General features: G+C 42.7%; 1 protein-coding gene across 1 annotated transcript in view; it reads right to left on the reverse strand.

Annotated features, from left to right (window-relative positions):
* The window catches only part of dyrk1b (dual-specificity tyrosine-(Y)-phosphorylation regulated kinase 1B), a 156,856-nt gene extending 141,594 nt beyond the window's left edge, over positions 1 to 15,262 (reverse strand). Inside the window, exon 1 of the mRNA XM_056285878.1 lies at positions 13,693 to 15,262. Within this exon, the coding sequence (XP_056141853.1) occupies positions 13,693 to 13,798 (106 nt within the window). The 5' untranslated portion in view covers positions 13,799 to 15,262. The remainder of the gene's footprint in view (positions 1 to 13,692) is intronic.
* Positions 15,263 to 23,452: the final 8,190 nt, after the last annotated feature.

Here is a 23,452-nt window from a genome sequence, read left to right on the forward strand (position 1 = left end):
CCAGAATGGTGCAACGTGCTAAACTGTATATGTCTTACCTATTCTGGATCTTTACAGTAGCTCCAAGTGGCTGTCCACATAAAGATCAAACCCTTGCTGATGGCTGGATTTACCTGCTAGACTACTCTTTCTGCTCCAGAAGCACTAGGACCAGTCTTCTCTCACATGGCCCAGAAATGGCGGAATGATCTCTAGTCTTCTATCTGGACTATAGACTTGCTTACTTCATTCAAGCAAAGGTGAAAAAAAATCCCTTTTCTATGACTATGATCTGATGATGATCTACCAGAGCTGTAGACTTGAGAACTGGAGTCAAGTTACAAAAATGCGACTTGGACTTGTCTGCTAGGAAACTTGAGACTTGAAAGCCCAGACTTGAAAACATTTTTTGTGATAAGACCTTGGAGCAAATCGCCCCCCCCCCCGAAATTAGTGCATTTTAAATACATCCATATCATGTCTGCTTGAGCCTGCGTTGTGCTCAGTTATGCCTTGCTTGTGGATAACTGGTGGGTAATAAACATGCCTAATAATGACAAACCTAAAGCTGCTGGCTGTTTCATAAGGAACTGAACGAAAAGTATATAACTGGTGTAAATGTTTCCATATAAATGCTGGTTAAACCCTAGTATTTATACTTATACTAATACTTCACTAAGCCTAATCAACTCTCCCAGCAGACACCGGGAGAAAGGTAAGTGCACATCTCTAATACCCCTTTCACACTGGCCAAAAAACTCGCAAAAAACCTGCAAAAAACCCACAAAAAAACCCGCTAATGTCCGCCTTCGGTCAATGTAAAAAGGCGGATGTTAGTGGGTTTTTTGGCCAGTGTGAAAGGGGTATAAAAAAAAACAGATTAAAGAATAAGTGTACTTTTCAATGTAGGCCATAGACCTATGCAACAAAGAATGTTGCTTAATTCAGGAAATTAGTTAAATAAAACGAGTTGCTTTATAGATTTTTTTTCTTTATGTTCAGCATGTTTTGTGGCATGTCAGTATGTGCTTGCATGCACAACTCATTCTAGCACACAAACTTTTTATGTGAGCGTTCCTACTTTTAATTGTTGTAGAGCCATTTATGTTTTTGTTGAATATAGAAGATGATTACTGATGAATTTCCATTTGTATATTGTACCTGGATGTATACAATCAAAGTACAATCAAAAGCGGTTGTACTCATAAATGATGTTGTTACAAACTAAAACACCACAGTAGACTTTGCAAGTTTAGTTCTAGGTCAACCTACTCCGCTTTGCTTGCACCCTCCAGCCTAAAACATTATGCTTATTCCAGGTCTTATTTCAGGTCTTTGCCTGCACCCTCTAGCCTAAAACAATATGCTTATTAGCCTAAAACATTATGCTTATTCCAGGTCTTACTCCAGGTCTTTGCTTGCACCCTCCAGCCTGAAACATTACGCTTATTCCAGGTCTTATTCCAGGTCTTTGCCTGCACCCGCTAGCCTAAAACATTATGCTTGTTCCAGGTCGTATTGCAGGTCTTATTCCAGGTCTTTGCTAGCACCCTCTAGCCGAAAACTTATTCCAGGTCTTTGCTAGCACCCTCTAGCCTAAAACATTATCCTTATTCCAGGTCTTAGTTGCCTTCACTAGTTTTGTGTTGGGCCTGTTGATTAAACGCATATTATATATTTATATTTCTTACTGATATTCATCTGTATTTAATCGACTGACTTAAATCACTGTGAAAAGGAAAGGGATGTACTTTCAACATGGTCGATTACACTGACAGAATGGATGAATCATAAAAGACGAGAGATTAATAACACAACCAATCATGGAGAGGAGTTAATCTGCCTTTAACTTTTAGACAATTTTCAATTTTCTTTTTTTTTAATAATGAAAATTTGATCTGTTGTTCTTTGATAAAAACAATAAGGTCAGAACAATAACTTTCTTGGACTATTAGTAGTGAGTGGGCTGAGTCCTACATTTAGTATGACAATAAACTGCACTTAGTGCAGTCCTTTGCCTTGGGGGCCCCTCATATGACATTATCATTTTACCAAACACTATTCTGCTGAAAAATGTGTGACCGGTTGGGGATTTTACAGAGAGGGAGCCGAGGGTGCAATGTATACACATTATGATTATATTATGATTATAAGTGCAATATGATTATATTGCACTTATCAAGGATGGAAGCTTGAGACTTGCAAACCCGAAGTCAGATTTACAGATTGAAAGCTTAAAAAAAGTCTTGTTGCATGTTCAATAATCCAGGTAAGGAAGTCACAGAAAGGTGAATCAGTTCATCTGGATACAACTTTAATAATGTTTATATAAATGTTGTGTCCAGATGAACTGATTCACCTTTCTGTGACTTAAAAAAAAGTCATACGAGGCCAAAAGATATGGGGTTTTCAAGGGCCAATGCCAATTCTTATTTAAGATGGCAAGGGGGGCAAAAGGCCAATGTGATTCTTTTTTTTTTTAAACACGTGTTTCTCAATTCCAAGCATCCTGTGTTTGAGTTGTAATGCTGTATAGGTGGCCCTGATTATACTTACTAAACCAGTCAGCACTCAGGCATGTCATATTTGCTACACGTGACATAATTGAATGCAATTCTAAATTCTGTTTAGGGTTACAAAGAAAATCTGCATGATAGGGGGTACTTGTGTACTTGGCTGGGAAATGCTGTTCTATTCTATTTAATATTTTAATAATCTTGCCATTAAGGCTGAACTGCAACACATTCACTCTCTCATGCACACAGAAACACAAGGTGCAGATGAGATGCAGTTATACTCTTTTCTCTCTACATTCTCATTCACATATGTGTGTTAGCATGTTTGCAAACCAATGTGTGTGGCACACTATGTATTGCCCATTAATAAATCCCAACCCAACGCTCTTTTTCTTTCAGAAATGTTTCTCATTGTGGAAATTCTTGACATCCAAAATGTCAGTTCATGTAAAGACCAGGGAATGAAAGCATTTAAGTTATATCACAAGATTATAACCAAAATCTGTGACTATATCTAGGTTCACATCAAAATATTGATATCATATTAAAATATTGTTCAGCTCTACTCTGTTCCAGAAATGTATCCAGTAAAATCAAGAAAATAATAACTTAACTGAGCTTCTAAAGTGGCAGCTATTATTATGCCATGTCTGTTTGACCCTCGTTCTGTAGAGGGGACACTAAAGCCAATACACAGCTCTGCACCCGGCATTCTGTGGGACTGGATCATCAGTGAGGCAGCTGTTAAAGACTTGTGTGAGCTTATCTGTCATGTATCTTAGAGGGAAGATGATTAACCTGATATATATTTCACTGCATGGCCAGCATACAAACACTACTTTTAAGGAGTCCTACCAATCAGCAAACAACAAGCCCTGTGATTAGATTGGGTGTCTGTTCATCTTTTTAACACACTTGGCCTCAATAATGATGTAATGTATTGGCACCCTGTTGCCAACAATTTGGGATTTGTCAGCCTGTCAATATATTGTTAAATAAAGAACACTCGAAGTTCTGAACTGACAAATGAAGCCCTCACCTCAATTTACCAAGCTAGATATCCACCCGTCTCTGCGGAGACATTACTTTTTTTGTTAAAATGAGGGATAGGGAGGGGTTTCAACGGTATGGCTTTTTATAAGGACGAAGTCGATATTATTTTACCTGAAGCTACCAATAACCGATATTTTGTGTTAACATTCAACATCTTTAAATTTGAAAATCCCAAGGCAAAAATATATAAATAAAAAAATACATCAGTGGTTTAATTCTCTTTAATAAAACATTGTTTCAGTAGAAACGTGTTCAAAGAAAGTAATATTGATATTTCTGTTATTATTATTATATTATTATTATTACTATTATTATTAGAGGATGAAGAGTGGAAAGGCAGTTGGTCCAGATGACATACCTGTGGAGGCATGGACATGTTTAGGAGAGATGGCAGTGGAGTTTTTAACTAGATTGTTTAACACAATTTTAGAAAGTGAGAGGATGCCTGAGGAGTGGAGAAGAGGTATACTGGTACCGATTTTCAAGAATAAGGGTGGTGTGCAAAACTGTAGCAACTACAGAGGTATAAAGTTGATCAGCCACAGCATGAAGATATGGGAAAGAGTAATAGAAGCTAGATTAAGTAGAGAGGTGACGATTAGCGAGCAGCAGTATGGTTTCATGCCACGAAAGAGCACCACAGATGTGATGTTTGTTTTGAGAATGTTGATTGGGAAGTATAGAGAAGGCCAGAAGGAGTTACATTGTGTCTTTGTGGGTTTAGAGAAAGCATATGACAGGGTGCCAAGAGAGGAGGTGTGGTATTGTATGAGGAAGTCGGGAGTTGCAGAGAAGTATGTAGGAGTGGTGCAGGATATGTAAGAGGGAAGTGTGACAATGGTGAGGTGTGTGGTTGGAATGACAGATGGGTTCAAGGTGGAGGTGGGATTACAACAAGGATCAGCTCTGAGCCCTTTCTTGTTTGCAATGGTGACGGACAGGCAGGAGACTCCGTGGACTGTGATGTTTGCGGATGACATTGTGATCTGTAGCGAGAGTAGGCTGCAAGTTGAGGAGAGCCTGAAGACGTGGAGGTATGTACTGGAGGGAAGAGGAATGAAAGTCAGTAGGAGCAAGACAGAATACCTATGTGTGAATGACAGGGAGGACAGTGGAAGAGTGAGGATGCAAGGAGTAGAAGTGACAAAGGCGTATCAGATTAAATACTTGGGGTCAACTGTCCAAAGTAATGGGGAGTGCAGAAGAGAGGTGAAGAAGAGAGTAGAAGGCAGGGTGGAGTGGGTGGAGAAGAGTGTCAGGAGTGCTTTGTTATAGAAGGGTACTTGCAATAGTTAAAGGGAAGGTGTACAAGATGGTTGTGAGACCAGCTATGTTATATGGTTTGGAGACAGTGGCACTGATGAAAAGTCAGGAAGAGGAGCTGGAGGTGGCAGAGTTGAAGATGCTAAGATTTTCATTGGGAGCGACGAAGAAGGACAGGATTAGGAATGAGTATATTAGAAGGACAGTTCAGATTGGACAGTTTGGAGACAAAGTAAGAAAGGCAAGCTTGAGATGGCTTTGACATGTGTGGAGGAGAGATGCTGGGTATATTGGGACAAGGATGCTGAATATAGAGCTGCCAGGGAAGAGGAGAAGAGGAAGGCCAAAGAGGAGGTTTATGGATGTGGTGAGGGAGGACATGCAGGTGGCTGGTGTGACAGAAGAAGATGCAGAGGACAAGAAGAAATGGAAACGGATGATCCAGGTGAGCCTATTCCAACGTAAGTATGTATGTATGTATGTATGTATGTATGTATGTATGTATGTATGTATGTATGTATGTATGTATGTATGTATGTATGTATGTATGTATGTATATGCATTTATATATATTATACATACATACATGAAGATGATGGCAGAGGGTTAGTGAGTGTCGGAGCCACTATCCAGGATCAAACAAGGAACATCCACGAGTACATCAGAAAGAGAGCCCCCCAGGATGAACTGCTGAGTGAGTACCTCAGGCAGCACAAGATAGAGCATTGGGAGGAAGAAAAAGAGGAGGTATCATGGGAGACTAAGCCCCTTCATGGGATGTACCATCGACAGATAGAAGATGTGTCTTATATTGAGAAATCCTACGAGTGGCTAGAAAAGGCTGGACTGAAGGACCACACAGTGGCTCTGATCATAGCAGCACAAGAACAGGCACTCAGGAGATGATCAGTTGAGGCAGAAGTCTACCACACCAGACAAGACCCAAGATGCAGGCTGTGCAAAGACATGCAAAGACAGTCCAGCACGTAGTAGCAGGGTGTAAAATGCTAGCTGGGAAAACGTACACTGATAGGCATAACTAAGTGGCTGGGATAGTGTACAGGAACATCTGTATTGAATACAGACTGGAAGTCCCTAAGTCCAAATGGGAGACACCCTCAAAGGTGGTTGAGAATGGCAGAGCTAAGATCCTGTGGGACTTCAAGTTCCAGACTGAGAAGCAGGTGCTGGCTAACCAACCAGATATTGTGGTGATCGACAAGGAACAGAAGACAGCAGTAGTGATTGATGTAGCAATCCTGAGTGACGGCAACATCAGGAAGAAAGAGCATGAGAAGATAGAGAAATACCAAGGGCTGAGGGAAGAACTACATCGGATGTGGAAGGTGAAATTCACAGTAGTCCCAGTGGTAATAGGAGCACTTGGGGCTGTGACTCCCAAACTGGGAGAGTGGCTCCAGCAGATTCCAGGAACAACATCTGAGGTCTGTCCAGAAGCATGTGGTCTTAGGAACAGCCAAGTTACTGTGCAGAACCCTCAAACTCCCAGACCTCTGGTAGAGGACCCGAGCTTGAGGAAGACACACACCACCCGAAACAGGGTGTACACACACACACACACACACACACACACACACACACACACACACACACACACACACACACAGTGGATATAAAATGTCTACACACCCCTGTTGAAATGGCATGTTTTTGTGTTGTAAAAATAATGAAACCAGGATAAATCATATCAGAACTTTTTCCACCCTTGATGTGATATTGCAATCTATAAAAATAAAGTAAAACACAACCAAATGTTTTGGGGAAGAAAAAAAAAACGAAACTTACAATAACCTGGTTGCAGTTCAGCAACTAGATTCAAATTGACTATAACTTTTCATCTACGTACACAGTACTGGAAAGAAAACTACGTTTTGATTCAATCCTTCTATTTCCAAAATTCAGCTCCGAATCCTCAAAAGGAACTTTACAGGTGCAACCATATATATGGTATAAGTAGCCCAGCAAAGTTTTTGTTATTAGTTTTGGGCCAATAATTCAGCAATTGAACATCAATTTAATAACTTTTCATTAATGGATATGGTACTTGAAGGGAAATTAAGTTTTATTTTAGATCCTTTAATTCCAGAACAGAACTCTACTCCAGTACTCAAGCGGAACTATATAGTATCCTATAAATTTACTACCATTTTATTTATCTATTTTTTATTTGCACGCTCTCTTTATTTGGCATAGTACTTGCAATATACTCATTTTATGGGGGTAATGTTATATTCTCTGACTGAGGGCATAATTGATGGTTTGCATCGGATAGGTTCACTTGCCTATCCCATTCTGCTCCCCAACAACGTGGCTCGGCATGAAGTCCTACATGTGTTCCAGTTCTTGTATGGAGATGGAGTGGGTAGTGGTCGGATGGAGTCAAACAATTGCATCGTTTTGGAATGCAGGTTTCAAGAGCCCCATATTTCTCTTCTATGTAAGGGTGTGCATTTTTTTTTCTTCATTGCAGCAATTCCCTTATTCTTTTATCTTTACACAGATACATATGGACCAAAACTGTAAGAATAATTCCTCTAACATAATAATTTTACACTGGAATGTTAGGGGGCTCAGGAAAACAGCTAAATTATAACAAGTTATGAACAAGATTAGGCACCTCAAATCTAAAATCCTATTTTTGCAAGAAACCCACTTGTCAATCTCAGACATAAAACATGTACAGAGCAGATGGCCCGGCCAAGTAATACATGCATCCTGTAATAAATACACTACAAGAGTGCTTATCTTCATCCACTGAACAAAACCACTGCAGATTGTAAAAACTATTCAAGATCACGGTGGAATATGCATTATCATCCAAGGCAATACCCTATCACTGACATTGAATTTAGAAGAATATCAGAACGAAGATAACCCCGTATTTTCTGAAAATGTCTTCGTTGACTCGTCTACCTTGAAGGGTCTTTTATTTTAGGAGGGGATATCAATTGTGTTTTAAACCCAACAATGGATTGTTCCACTGGCTGTGGCACTATCAAAACACAAACTAAAAAGTCTTTATTCATGCTGAACATCCCCACCAACACAGTGGCCGGGGAAAGGGAGATATCCCACATTAAACAGGCTTTGGTTAAGTGTGGTTATCCTAACTGGGCATTTGTCAAAGCCAGGAAGACACCCAAACAGTGCACCAGCTGATTGAAGAGAGGAGAAGGACAACAGCTGCCTAAGTGTAAACCAGTGGTGATTCCATATGTGGTGGGAGTGTTGGAAAAGCTGAGACGGATATTTTCCAAACACCGTGTCTCATTTGCTTTCAAACCCCAAAACACACTGCGCCAGAAGTTGTCCACCCCAAGGATCTGGTCCCCTGGCACAAACAGAGCAATATAGTGTACGCTGTTAAGTACCAGAGGAGGATTGCCTTGACTTGTACATTGGGGAAACTAAACAAACGTTGGCCAACAGGATGGCACAACACAGGAGCGCTAACACGTCAGGCCAGGGCTCCAGTGTACACCATCTACAGGCCAGTGGCCACTCTTTCAAGGATGAGGATGTGCACATCCTTGATGGGGAGGAACGCTGGTTTGAAATTGGAGTCAAAGAGGGAACGACTATCCCTGAACCAAGGGGGGGGGGGGGCTAAGAGTACATCTGTCACCATCTTACAATGCTGTGATTGCAACTATTCCCCAATCCTCGGTGAATAGTACACATGGCCATTGTAGCTCTAGTTAATGCTCACGGCAATTTGCATATGAAACCAATCATTGGTTTCGGTCATGCCAATGTTGTTTATCAGGGTGGGGATACTTGCAGCCAGTTGAGACAGAAGAGGTCACTTAGATGAGAGATGAAACTTTTCTCTCTCAATAAACGATGTGTCCAGATGAACTGATTCAACTTTCCGTCACAACTAGAAAGCTACTGAAACAGTTCATTGAAGATTCTAATTGAGTAGATGGCTGAAGAGAGTAGAATCCTCATAAGAATAATTACTCTTGTTATTCAAATCACATTTCCGTATAGATTATTTCATTCTGTCTTAAGAGCTCCTAACAAAGATTTTTTTCTTTTTTCGATTTTCCCCCCTCTTTTCTTCCAATTGTATCCGGCCAATTACCCCACTCTTCCGAGCCATCCCGGTCTCTGCTCCACCCCCTCTCCTGATCCGGGGAGGGCTGCAGACTACCACATGTCTCCTCCGATACATGTGGAGTCGCCAGCCACTTCTTTTCACCTGACAATGAGGAGTTTCACCAGGGGGATTGTAGCATGTGGGAGGATCAAGCTATTCTCCCCAGTTCCCTCTCCCACCGAGTAGGCACCCCGACCGACAAGAGGAGCTGCTAGTGCAGCAACCAGGACACATACCCACATCCGGCTTCCCACCCGCAGACACGGCCAATTGTGTCTGTAGGGACCAAGCTGGAAGTAACACGGGGATTCGAACCAGTGATCCCCGTGCTGGTAGGCAACAGAATAGACTGCTACACTACCTGGATGCTGCTCCTACTAAAGATGATGGGTGTTGATATAATAGCACTGTGATCAGTGGCCATGCTACTGTATCACTTAAAATTCAAATTGACAAAATTCTTCTCAGCCAAACTAACTGGACATTTTAAGTGAGATGGCTGATAAACCAAGTCCTTGTTCATACAATTGAATCTAAAATTGACAACTTCTTTGAATTCAATATGGATAAAAGCAGTGCTTTTGTGAAATGGGAAGCATTCAAAGTATTCTAATCAGGAGAGAAATCATTAGTTACACCAGCTATAAGACAAAACACCACAAAATATTAATGGAAAGTTTGGAAAGTCAAATTAAAACTTCAGAAATTGATTGACATGCAAAAGATCATCCATCGAAACAAAAGAACTTAGAAGAACCAAATATAATAAACTGTCCCCAGATGAAAGTGCCAAAAGTTTCACGTGGCTGAAGCAAACTTACCACGACCAAGGAAAAAAGGCTGGAAAAACGTCTAGCTGTAGAATCAAAACACAACAGACTGACCAGGCAACAAACAGCATTAGAACATCACTGGGAAATTTAATGATATAGACCTATGAGAAATAATTAAATGCTTCAAAGATTTTTATGAATCCTTATATAGATCAGAAATCATCCAATACTCAGACACACAGGAAACACTTGTAGACCAGCTTCAGTTTCAGTAATTATCCAAGAACATAAAAAATGAACTGATGGCACTTTAACAGCTAGAGTTGTCAGGGGCAATTCCAAACATGAATAGTGGTAAGGTGCCTGGACCTGATGGGCTGCCTACAGAATTTTATAAATAAATCCAAAATAAATTAGTAGGGCCACTCCTAAATATGTTTGAAGAATTCTTCTAAGAAGAAGGAACTCTTCCATTATGCAAGTGAGCTGTTTATCAGGGTGGAGATATCTGCAGTCAGCTGAGAACTGCCAAGTCACTTAGATGAGTGATTAAACATTTTCTCACTAAATTCGGTGTCCAGATGAACCGATTCAACTTTTTTGGGATTTCTACACCTGGATTAATGAGCATGCATTGAGACATTTTGCCAAAATTAGGTTCCCCTGTGTTTGTTTTTTTCTTCTTCTTGATAACAGGATAAAATTTGATTCCACTGGTCAGGCAACATGTATCTACTGATGGGCCCACTGCTAGGAGAACTCCACACTGTGCTGTCAAAAGTTAAAAGCTGTTCAACTCTGGCTAAGCAAAGGAGCAGGTGGGCGTGTGTGTGAGACAAGCAAAAACACAATATTGTCACAGGAACAAGTCTGCTTCCCGCTCTGCCTGCCAAGCTCTGCAGGGACTCCCAGCCCCCATCAAACAAAAAAATAATGATTACCAGATGAATGCCGTGTACCATGTAAAGACACTCAGGCCATGATTTGTTTTTATTTTCTGATTAATTTTAGAACAAATATTTGCGTATTTGCTTGGAAAATGCGCAAAATATCCATCAATCCATCCATTAGCCAAACCGTTTATCCTGCTGTCAGGGTCGCGGGGATGCTGGAGCCTATCACAGCAGTCATTGGGCAGCAGGTGGGGAGACACCCTAGACAGGCCACCAGGCCATCACAGGGCCGACACACACACACATTCACACTTAGGGACAATTTAGTACGGCCGATTCACCTGACCTATATGTCTTTGGACGGTGGGAGCAAACTGGAGCACCCGGAGGGGGGGAAAACATGCCAACTTCACACAGAGGATGACCTGAGACGATCCCCAAGGTTGGACTACTCCGGGGCTCGAACCCAGGACCTTCTTGCTGTGAGGTGACTGTGCTAACCACTGTGCCACAAAATATCCAAAGCTTTAAAAAAGGTATTTGGAAAAGCCCTATCTAAAAAAATGTCTATCAACTTTGGAAGTACTATCACACATTTAACCACATGCACACATGATGCTACCCTACTTAAAATGGTATTGCATACATTTTCTATTAATTCATTAAGATCTGGATTGTGTACAGAACAAATTGAAAGCTGTGGCACCACAATATGCCACTTAATTTCACTGCTATTGTCTCAAATCGTCTGGTGCAACAGCATGACAGTACTGTCACAATACCATTGAACAAGACGAGGCGATCATTTCTTCGCACACATGAAATGATGCTTGCTATGGGGGATGATAAAAATGAATGTGCGATTTTAGATGTTTTTCTTCAGCAATAGCATGTTGATGGCAAAGGTTGCAGCAAAATACATGTGATCCATTGCTGAAAAAAACCCAACTAAAATCCCATGTTCATTTTTATCATGCTTCATAGTGAGTGTCATCTTCCGTGTGTGAAGAAACATTCCTCTATTGTTGCTAAATTACTAGAAAAATTACACTATGTCACATTAATGATAGCCACAATGTCGACAGTACCTAGATGAAGACTGCACTCAGAACTAACACTTAGTAACTACAGCACCATACAACTGCACAGACGATGGTGATTTGCTTGATCAAACTTACTCCATGATCATAGACTAAATCATCCTCTATTAGCTAAGGATAACATATCAAATGATGTTGTATACCTGGGAAGTAACAAACTAACAGACTACAGCAGAGAGAATGTGTGTGCAGTTGTATTAGAAGCATTATGAATGTAGAGATTATCAAGATGTATCAAAGTGTATCAAGCTGTACCAAGATGTATCAAGATGGTTTGTGTCTTCTCATAACACTTTCTGGTATATCTATTAATTGCGGGACTGGCTCGCTGAACAGGAAAAAAGACAATTTTTCTCTTTAAATGAGTTACACCAAAGTGGTTAAAGTTTAAATAGACAATATAGTACAGTAGTACTTCATGGATGTGCACATGTCCTTGCCACAAGTTACGATTGTATTGCCACTTGTGCTAAAACTTAAGTGACGAAATCTCTGCCAACAAAACCATATTTTTTTGTAAATCAATCACTCCAATACAATACAACCACACACACTACACACAGAGAAAAAAACAAAACAAAAAACAAATTCACCACATCCACACGCACTCACAACCTTGATCACTGATACACAGGTGATCATCCTATATAACGTCACAAAGACTGAAAGTGTCCTACTGAAGCACCCAGCCTGTCACCAAGACATACTGACATACTGACATAACAGAAAAGAAAACCACACAGCCATGTTCTATGTTCAGGCTGTCATATGAAATCCCAATATTGAAATCAAATTTCCATGCTAACTCATGTTTTGAAAATGAGCAGAGGTACATTGGACATGGCAGCACTGCCAGACGTCCCTACACAACATTGTGGGGTCATGGAACACGAGCACACCAGACATGGGTTAACAAGTCCAGTTTAACTCAATCATCCAGCTAATAGTCAGATAGATACTCAGTCATTGCAGCAGGTTTACAAGGATTTGGATTTTATATGACAGCTTATGTAAAGGTGAGCCACCATAAACACAACTGTATGCAGACATGGATATGTACAGTGAGGAGCTTGGTCATAGCTACAAGTTGAAACAGGAAGTAGTAGGACCATGGTGAGGGACATTTCAGGTAATCACGTTTAACGTTAACGGTTGTTTTCTTTTCCAAATATATGGTTTAGACAATGGGGTTAAATTGGACTTGTTGAAACATGAATCCATGTTCTGTGGCCCCAAAACAAGTGTGGCTGTAAAGCTGTGTCTATTGGTGATGCTCTGTCCAAAATCCTCACAATGAAGCTGGTGAGTAAAATGATATCATAATAAAGTATTAAAGTATTGCAAAGTATCCAAAACACGCACAATGGCAAAAATAAAACAAAGGTTGTAAAAACAGAATTGTCATTCATATAAATAGTGGCGTGAATAAATATTCTGTGCTGGATATTAAACAACTGAAAGTAAGGACAAAGCATTAGCCTATGCAAACTTCCAACAATAAATTAGCAAATCTTCACAGTTTTCTGAAGATTTAGTACAATGTTTATATTCATATTTTGCACTTTTCACTACTAAATAAATAGAGCACCATCTCTGCTTATGCCCCAAGGCCACTTCTCCAGTAAAAAAAAACAAAACAAAACAAAAAAAAACCTGTTAAGACAACTAATTACTAGCCAGCTGATAGGCCTAAATTTAGCCTTAAAATTTGAGACATTTTTGACATACAAATTTGAACACGCCAAAATTTATGTTCTAAATATTGAAAAGGATTTTTTGTTAAAATGACTGCCCCAATACACACTGGGCACAGTCAGTCACTGACAATGACAACTCTAGTGAGAATTCATCCATTGCTGTGTCTTAAGTACTCTTTTCTCCCCTCAAATTCCCATCCTACTCAGGTCTTTTCAGGATATCCCCATGAAACCGCCAATGTGGAAATATGTCAGGATCTGAACAACACTTGTGTGTGTCTGCATGTGTACTGACTTTTGTTGTTCTTACGAAGCAGGGCAGAGGTGATCCAGGGTTCTGATTGGACCATCCTGCTGGAGGGGGCAGTCTTCTCCTCCACCGATGATGATGTGATTACCATGGAAATGCTTGCAAATTGGTCAATCCAGAAAGGAAATTACGATCAAAAAAGATCCTCTGTGATGGGTGGGAGGATTTACAGTCAGGTGAGGGTCATTAGGCGTGCTCAGTCATTGTCAATCCCAGAGTTCACTTTGATAACTTACATCCAATAAAAATGACTGATATTAAATGGTGGAAAACAAATTGATCAATTAAAAGGCACCGTCTCCTCTGGCTTTAGTATTTTAAATTTATTACTGTGGTTTCTAAGGCAACCAACTGGTATACAGGCAGCTTTACTATCTCTGCAGTAAAAATATAAAGAATTTAAACTCTGTCTACCTCTGTGGTATAACAGTATACATATAAATCTCTTGTTTTACATATCTGTTTCTCTGCAGGCATGTAGTGTGTGCATGTAGGGGTATCTGTTTGTGGTAGGGCGTAATAGAGTATTTGGTTAATTAAGTTAGCTTCTTTCTAAATTTACTTCATTAGTATCATGCATTTTTGTAGGTGTAGTAAGGATTTATTTTTGTCGACATGACTGTGAGGTTGTTATTGTGATATTCCAAGGTAGATCAAATAAATACTTAACTATTTCATCTAGCTGTTGGTTTGATTAAAAGCATGAGCTAAAACACCCAAAAGGTTATCACATAAGCTCTACTCGTCTGGGAAAGGTTCATGTACTTCAGGCTAAGCTCAACCACAACCCCACAGTAACTACTAGTCCTGTTTGACTATCAACTCTTAACACCTTTTCAGGTTGTTTTATTATTGGCACATGGGTAGCCTTAACCAGTAAAGTCCAGTAAAACTCGTATTCAACAGCAACTAAATTCCATTTAAACTTATATTTTCAGAGTAGTTTCAGCATGTTAAGTTGTCTCAGCAGCCTTGGCTTGTACAAGTTAGCTCGTCAATTTTAAACCAGTTGTACAAACCAGTAAGTGGCTGAGCAAACCACTAACTTTGCAACGCTAAACCAGGCTTTCATAGCATGCTGTTGACTGGGCTGGGTGAGGCAGGGTGGTAAAGGGGGGGGGTGGAAAATGAGATGAAGGGGGCTAAGGTTTCCAGTTGCCTGCCTTTACCCCATCCCTGACACTAAATATAGGCCCAATTACAAACGCTGTCTGATAGGACTGAGCACTGTGTAGAGTATGATAGGGAAGACTGGCGTTATCTGCAATTAATCCACTGACACACAACTATTCACCGACAATGTGAGCCTCTACACTTTGAGCTTTCGTCAGTCTTCTGTTTTTGTGATGTAAAGTCCCCCTTTCTCCCAGCAGAAGGGATCAGCTAACCAGCGATAACCTCCAGCAGGGAGATGGGTCTGTGCTAAAATGAAGCAAGAGAAAAAATACCACCAGATCGCATATGCAAAATGTCTCCCTGTCAAAGGGCTGGCGTATGGTACGTGAACAAACCAATCCAGTTCAAAGTGTCGATTTAAGAACGAATAGTTCCAACATTAAGAACAAATAGTTCCTCTAGCTGGATATCCAAAGTCGCTGACGATCCAAAACGTCCAGAAAGCCCCTGCGGAACAAAGCACCGTCCCACAGGCAGACACGGAGCAGCTCCACAAAGCGCCCCTCCGCCTGACCGGTAAGGTTAAGAAGTTAGAGGTATCTCAAGTTTATATCCAATAATTTAAGGCAATTCTTTCTGTACAATGTTTTCCTAAGAAAATCTTGTTGCAAGACGAGCCGTTGACAGGCAGTATTCCACTTGCGAACTCTGACACTTCGTCTTCTCTCTACCAAAATTCCCCCTGATCAAGCGTGTAGTGAGTCCTGTTTTCACATAATCCAACTAAAATCAAAAGAGGAAGCGACGTTTAAATAACAAATGTAATTTCCAATTAAACCGTGGAAGTTCCTGAGCTGACTGACAGACGCCTCCCCTTTAAAGTTGGGTCGGTTGTTCACGCGTTCCCCTGACAACCTCCGTTTCCCACCACTTCAGTCTTTTTCTGTCGTTCCAAATAGACTTTTCTTGTCCGAATGTTTCGAGGTTTTGTTAAATCCTCCGAGGTGGAAACCCTTCGCAGAGGAGACACCGCCTCATGTTTCTTCCCTGTATCCCTCTCGGTAGTTCCCGTTATTCGGTAGCTCTGCCGTGGTTCAGCGCCCCCACCCTGCGCTTGCGGACTGTACCACTTCCCGCTGGCCGGGGGCCGACAGAGATTGTGTGACGTAGCGTCATGCTCACTACAGCTAAAACCGAGACAAGTCAAGTTACGACTGTGCGAGAACACGAACGCGAGACATCAAGGGAGTTGACGTACAGTTTCACGTCAATCAGAATTCACTATCTTTTTTTTGTTAACTTTACCAGTATGAACAACAGAATGTAAATCGGCAAGAGTAATAGTAAACTTCCCCCTACTCGCGGTGGTCTAGCCCAAGCAGGTTGCTCCCTGTCCTGTCCATTTATAGTAACAGCACGACTTAAACACTGGAACTTTATATACTCCGATAAATGGACACCATTCTACTTAAACTATTCACGTGACCCCTATACTTTTACATGAAACTTGATATAAACAAATATACAAACAATTGTAACATATTCACATACACTCTTTTAGTTTCCGTGTGTGCGCGCGCGCGTGTGCATGTATGTATGTATGTATGTATGTATGTATAAAAAACAAGTTTTTCAGAGGTACAACGACTACCTATACCACTTCTAAACTATACTTTCTATTGTGTCTTCAATACAATTATTTCAAATGTATCACATGTGTGGAGATAGAAATTTAAAACCCAAATGTAAAAACGTCCATTTTACATATGTACTGTATATGTAGGCCCTGACAATATCTATAATGAATAAGAAATTCAACATAAACTAGGCAATTCTTCACAGGCAACACTCACAACATATATTCGGGACTAGGCGTAGTTCCCCCCCCCCCATGGTGATAATTAAGACTTAAAAAATTCCAGTTACGCTTTAACTAAAACAGGAACAGCTATGTTGCCTAACTCATTAAGTTAAAAACTTTCAGTGATGCCTCCACAACTAAGTGAAGCTGAATAGGTAAAAACTGAGACATTCACCACCCTTGTCTGTTTAATTGCTCATCTATTTGTGTTGCTGTAGATTTTTGCCAGTTACAGCCATGTTGCCACCCGTCAAGAAATATAACAGAGCCTAATGTTAATCCGTCACAGTCTTCGATAATACTGTTCAAATGTTCTGTGCTAATGCGTACACATATCCATAACCCCCCAATTGTCCCTCATCTTCATTTCTTCCCCCCCCCCCCCAAGCTTGTGCGTTCCTGGACTCTGTTGCTATCCCATGCCATGGCAGGTACGACACAATTGGCTAGATCGAGTCCCATCCCTATCTACGATTGGCCAGAGACCGGCTATGTAGGCGGGGCTGCGGGGTTGGTTTCCTAGTATCTCACCGAACGGCGCGGGACGGGAATGACGCGGAAATAGTTTGAAGACGTCGGGTCGGGAGGCGGGTGGGGGTTGGTACAGTCACAGAGGGAAGCAACGGAGAAGTCGTGGAGAGTGCAAAAGAAAGATTAGAAGGTAAAGAGCGGAGAACAGGTGAAGAGGGAGAGAGAAAGAGAGGAGACCGGGTGTAGAGGTTGAGGGGGAAAAATGAAAAAGGGTGGAGAGAAAGAGTCGGGGAATACGCGATAGAGCAGGAAAGAGAGAGAAAGCAGGAATGGGCTTCTACAGCACATGCCTGTTAGAGTGGTGTTGCTCTGCTGAAGTAAGGGTGTTCTCCACACAGACCAACCACAGCTCACAGTTGCCCCGCTGTTGCTATCCGACTGTTCCAAGCTAAATCAGGCACAAGGCTGCCTGGGAACAGCCACACGCGCGCCCATGTTCGTGCATACAGTCATGACCCAGTGGGCAGCTTGTTTGAACATGACACAAAAATCGACCGTAAAGATACACAAAGCAAATTTTCATAGTAATATTTGAGCTTAATTTTCCCTTGGCTTCAATTTGCTCAAACATAGTCATCATACACGACTAGTATTACTCAGGGACATATACAATGATTTGTGATTAGTGTCGGGCTCATTATCCTAAACACCCTTTAAATGAACATACGACTTTTTTTCATTGAAAAAGTGGTGATATTGGACGCATAGCTGTAACGAAACACACTATCAATTACCATTCAATACCCTGTAATAATACTTGTGCTTTCAATAGTGCAGCTGCATTCTTGTTAAACTACAAAAATCAAGTGAAATTGCGTGACGCGCTTCTGTCTTAAAGCTGAAGGTAATACACTAACCGTTAAATGTTGTCATTGCTCAACAGAATTAAAGCAGAGCAAATAAAGTCAATAAAATTAACTCCACAGCAAACTTCACTTCTATTGTTTTTTGTTTTGTTTTTGTTTTTGTTTTTTTTGGTCAAATTGAGATTTCCTGTGTCAGCTGAGAGTGATGCTACTGACAGCAGAAAACGGCTGGACCTTGGTGATTGTGTTGTGAACCGATCATTTAACCAGTTAAATTATAAGGAAGGAGTGATGACAAAATAATTCTGTTTTGATTGAAAGGTGAAACGATATTACTAAAATCGGAAGTGATTTTTAACAATTACTGGACTATGATAACATTGCTATTAGGGGAATTACTTGTTAATAATCACAGAGGTTATTAATTTGACTGATATTTATTTGATTTGACAAGTCAAATGAACTCAACATTCTTTTGAAAGCAATTTTCTACAAATATTGGTAAATATTAAGTTCCTCTGATACTACTAATCAAGTTACATGAGGTACAAAACTGGCATCAGGGCACGAGAGCCAAGCTGCTTACTTGTGTGCTGAGACACATGAGCTTTTAATGTAGGGTGCATATGTAGGGCTTGTGTTGTGACTCAGTGCTGCTGCATTTTTCAAAGTGTGCGCTATCTTTTCTTTCATTTTATCTTTGTCAAATACTTGCTTCAACATGCTAATTAGATTTCATAGTCACAAATTAAGTTGCTTTTGTCGTTGCTTTTTTCCACATACAACATATTTCTCACGTAATGAAACAAAAGACGCAGAGCTCTGAATAAGGCAGTGGAGCTGACACACCTTATGAACCTACTAAACTCACGTTTGTTTCATCACGCGAGTTAAAGACCCAGGGCGGATGCACAGGTCAGTGGAGTTGGCAGATTACGCCTCTTCGTAGGTCTGTCTGGGCGTGTACATGCTATTTGATTGACATCTCCCTGACTCTCCCATGTTAGTTTTGTGGCAGCTGTTAGGAGGAACAACTTACCCCCATTGGTTAAACTGACCAACCTCAACATCAAAAACGGTCAAATCAGCAAAACCAAAAACCTGTGCCTTTCCAGTCCATAGAGTACAGCATCCTTACATTTTCTTCCATCCATCCATTCATTGTCTTAACCGCTTATCCTGCTGTCAGGGTTGCTGGGGCCTATTCCAGCAGTCAATAGGTGGCAGGCGGGGAGACACCTTGGACAGGCCGCCGGGCCAACACACACACACACACACACACACACACACACACACACACACACACACACACACACACACACACACACACACACACACACACACACATTCATTCCTAAGGACGATTTAGCACCGCCAGTTCACCTGACTTACATGTCTTTGGACTGTGGGAGGAAACCGGAGCCCCCAGAGGAAACCCACGCAGACACGGGGAGAACATGCAAACTCCATACAGAGGATGACCCACCAAGGTTGGACTACCCCGGGGCTCGAACCCAAAACCTTCTTGCTGTGAGGCCACCGCGCTAACCACTGCGCCACCATGCGGCCTCCTTACATCATCTTTGTCTTCCTAATTTTTTGTTTGATTTTGATAAAATTACACATTCATTCCATAGAGCAGCCGTAAGACAATACAAACACATCCCCTTCTGCCGCGTAGCTGTGGGTGGGCCTAGGTGGGCCAGGGTCTGCCCACTTGGCACTCAGGCCCACCCAATCAGAATGCTTCCCTTTTTTGCTGGCTCAACCAGTGGACAGCAGTCAGTGAATACTGTTTCAATTATCTAACTGTGTGACCAATAAAAATAAAACAATTTGTGTTCCTTGCTTCTTGTTTACCATATGATGATGATAGGTCAGACGTTTTGAGTGGCAGTGAATTTCACAAATGCCAGATTGCGAGCAGCCTCTCCTCTTTCTCTCGGTGTACAGTCCGCCCACGACAGAGGAACCGAAGCTACTTTCTGCTAGCTAGCTGCTTGTAATGCAGGTTAAGATAAAAATCAAGGCTAGATAGAGCAGTTTGCTCAAGTTTGTCTCAAAAAGACATGAGGAGAAGAAGGAAGCGAATTCAGCTCAAGTTCAGGCATCATTCTCAACTAACCTCCCACACCAAGCCTGATGTAATCATCCAAAGTAAGCTAATTTACTATTTGGGACTGTAATAGCCTATTGCCTATTTCAATGTTATTGTTTATTGGGTAGTTTTTGCCATGTGTACACTTGAATTTTATGTTGCTGTTGCTGCGTCTGTCGTGTGTGTGTGTGTGTGTGTGTGTGTATGTGTAGTGTTGTGCAAATTTACACTTCACAAGAGCTAGCTCAAAGTTCCAATTTAAACAGATTAAAATGAACTAGTTCACATTTATAATTTACACTTTTAAATTTTGAAATAAGTTAACAGCCCCCCCAAAAAAAAATCAACTAGTTGTCGCTCATTTATCCCGTTTTTTTTGTGTTTTTTTTTAATGAGCTACTCCGATGGTCGGATGTTCCAACGCGCTGTGTCGTTTCAAATTAGTCGGCTGACGCTCAGATTTCTTTTCAGACCCTGTATGCACACTTTGCATAAAAATGTGACATTTTTTTCCTGTGGGAATCTGTACTGATTTGTTCATGAAACTCCTTCAAATATTCATATGAACTGGCTTCAGCAGTATTGTCACAGCCTCTCGCCCTTGACATCAAAGCGATCGCCCTTGACACCTGCTACACCAGCTGACACCTGCTGCACCAGCTGACACCTGCTACGCCAGCTGACACCTGCTACACCAGCTGACACCTGCTACGCCAGCTGACACCTGCTGACCCCCCTTCACCCCGGCAATCGCCCTCACCCTTAAAAGGCCTCCACTATGGACCAGTCTTCGCTGGAACGTCGCCATTCATGGACTTCTGCCTGTCTGCCTATCTGCCACAGAGCCACCTCCTGCTCTACCCCCGAGATCGGTCACTTCAATAAAGACTGGATTCTTCCCTTACCTGGTTGTCCCGTCTGCTTTTGGGTTCTTTCCCGATACGTGACAGCACGTTCCAGCCACTATGGACCCAGCAGACCATTCCACCACAGACCTGGCCACGTTCTGCCAGGCTGTAGCCAACCAGGAATCGGTCCTCCGCCAGCACAGCCAGGTGCTACAGGGGATGGCTGACGCCCTCCGTGAGCTCAGCTCAAAGATCTCCGGAATCCAGACCCAGCTTAGTGCCTCCGCTAGCCCGGGATCCGCCCCTCCAGCTCCGCCACCCCCAGCGCCATCAACTTCGGCTAAGGAACCATGGGTTGCCCCGCCCGATAAGTATGATGGAGATGTTGGACTTTGTCGCCCTTTTTTGATGCAGTGTGAGATTGTGTTTAACCAGCAGCCCCAGTCATATCCCACGGATGGAGCCAAAGTCGCTTACATCATGGGTCTTCTCCGGGGAAGCGCCCTGGATTGGGCTACAGCGGTGTGGGAGATGTGGGCCTCCACTTCCTCATCCTACGCTGAGTTCACCACTGCTTTTCGCCAGGTTTTTGATCATCCCGTGCGGGGAAAGGATGCGTCAAAAAGACTGATCTCTCTCCGCCAGGGTTCCCGCAGCGTCGCCGACTACTCAGTTGAGTTCCGTACGCTATCCGCGGAGAGTGGATGGAACAACGAGTCCCTCCAGGTCGGCTTTTCCAACGGGCTAAGCGAATCCATAAAGGACGAATTGGTTTCCTACCCCGAGCCTGGAGGGTTGGAGGAATTGGTTACCCTGGCCATTCGTGTGGACAACCGTCTCCGGGAGCGGAGGCGAGAGAGGACGCGCCGCTTTCCTGGTCACAACAACTTACCATGGGCCACACCTCCAAACTCTGGGGGCCGAGCTCGCTCGACTGAGGTTGCCGTCCTCCGAGAAAGCCCGAGGCGTGACTCTTCCCCAGCTTCGGAGCCGATGCAACTCGGCCGCTTCCGGCTCAACCCGGAGGAGCGTCAACGCCGCATCACCGAGAACAGCTGCTTGTATTGTGGTCAGCCTGGTCACTTTCTCGCCTCCTGCCTTCACCGTTCTGTCAAACTAGCAGGCTCACGAGGGAGGGGGAGGATCCTCGTGAGCCAACCTGTCTGCCCTCTGTCTCCTCGTCCACGTACCCAGTTGCAAGCTACCATCAGTTTTAAAGGTCAGTCCACTAAACTTTTGGCTTTAATTGACTCTGAAGCTGATGAAAGCTTTTTGGATGCAAGTGTTGTGAAGCAGCTAGGTCTTGCCACTGTGAGTCTGGACCAGCCTCTTGAAGCTAATGCCCTGGATGGACGTCTCCTGGCCCGGATAACCTCTAAGACTGAGCCTGTGCGCCTCCTGTTGTTGGGAAACCATCAAGAGGAGTTACGTTTTTTCGTTATCAATTCTCCCTTTGTTCCCATTATACTTGGTCATCCCTGGCTGGTTAAGCATAGTCCCCATATTGATTGGTCATCGGCCAGAATTTCAAGTTGGAGTCCCGTCTGTCGTGCCATATGCCTCCAGTCTGCTCTGCCTCAGTCTGTCCCCTGTCAGGTGTCAAGCTCTGAGACCTCTGACCTGTCACTGGTGCCTCCAGAGTACCATGACCTCCAAGCCATGTTCAACAAGTAGCAAGCTCTCTCCCTGCCTCCCCATCGCCCCTATGATTGCGCTATTGACCTGCTGCCGGGCGCTCCCCTCCCCAGCAGCCGCCTATATAGCCTCTCCAAGCCTGAGCAGGAGTCCATGGAGAGGTACATCAAGGACTCCTTGGCTGCTGGTCTTATTCGCCCGTCATCATCACCCCTTGGTGCGGGGTTCTTTTTTGTGGCCAAGAAGGACAAGACCCTCCGGCCGTGTATTGACTATAGAGGCCTCAATAACATCACAGTCAAGAATAAGTACCCTCTGCCCCTCATGACTTCCGCTTTTGATTCTCTCCAGGGAGCCACAGTGTTCACTAAACTAGACCTCCGCAATGCTTACCACCTGGTCCGGGTTCGAGACGGAGATGAATGGAAGGCTGCCTTCAACACCCCCCTGGGGCATTTTGAATATCTGGTGATGCCATTTGGTCTCACTAATGCCCCAGCTGTCTTCCAGAGTCTGGTCAATGAAGTCCTATGTGACATGTTGGATCGTTTCGTTTTTGTTTACCTGGATGATATCCTGATTTTTTCTAGAGACCTGTCAGAGCATGTCATGCACGTCCGCCAAGTCCTTCAACGGCTTCTGGAGAACCGCCTTTTCGTAAAAGCAGAGAAGTGCGAATTCCATGCCCCTTCAGTCACCTTCCTGGGCTACATCGTGGCCGATGGGCAGGTGAGAATGGACCCCGCCAAGGTCAGAGCGGTTCTTGAGGGGCCAAGCCCGACCAGCCGTAAGCAGCTTCAGAGGTTCCTCAGGTTTGCCAACTTCTACAGACGGTTCATCCGCAACTACA

This window comes from Lampris incognitus, chromosome 9 (assembly GCF_029633865.1).
Source record: "Lampris incognitus isolate fLamInc1 chromosome 9, fLamInc1.hap2, whole genome shotgun sequence".
Classification (NCBI taxonomy): Eukaryota; Metazoa; Chordata; class Actinopteri; order Lampriformes; family Lampridae; genus Lampris; species Lampris incognitus.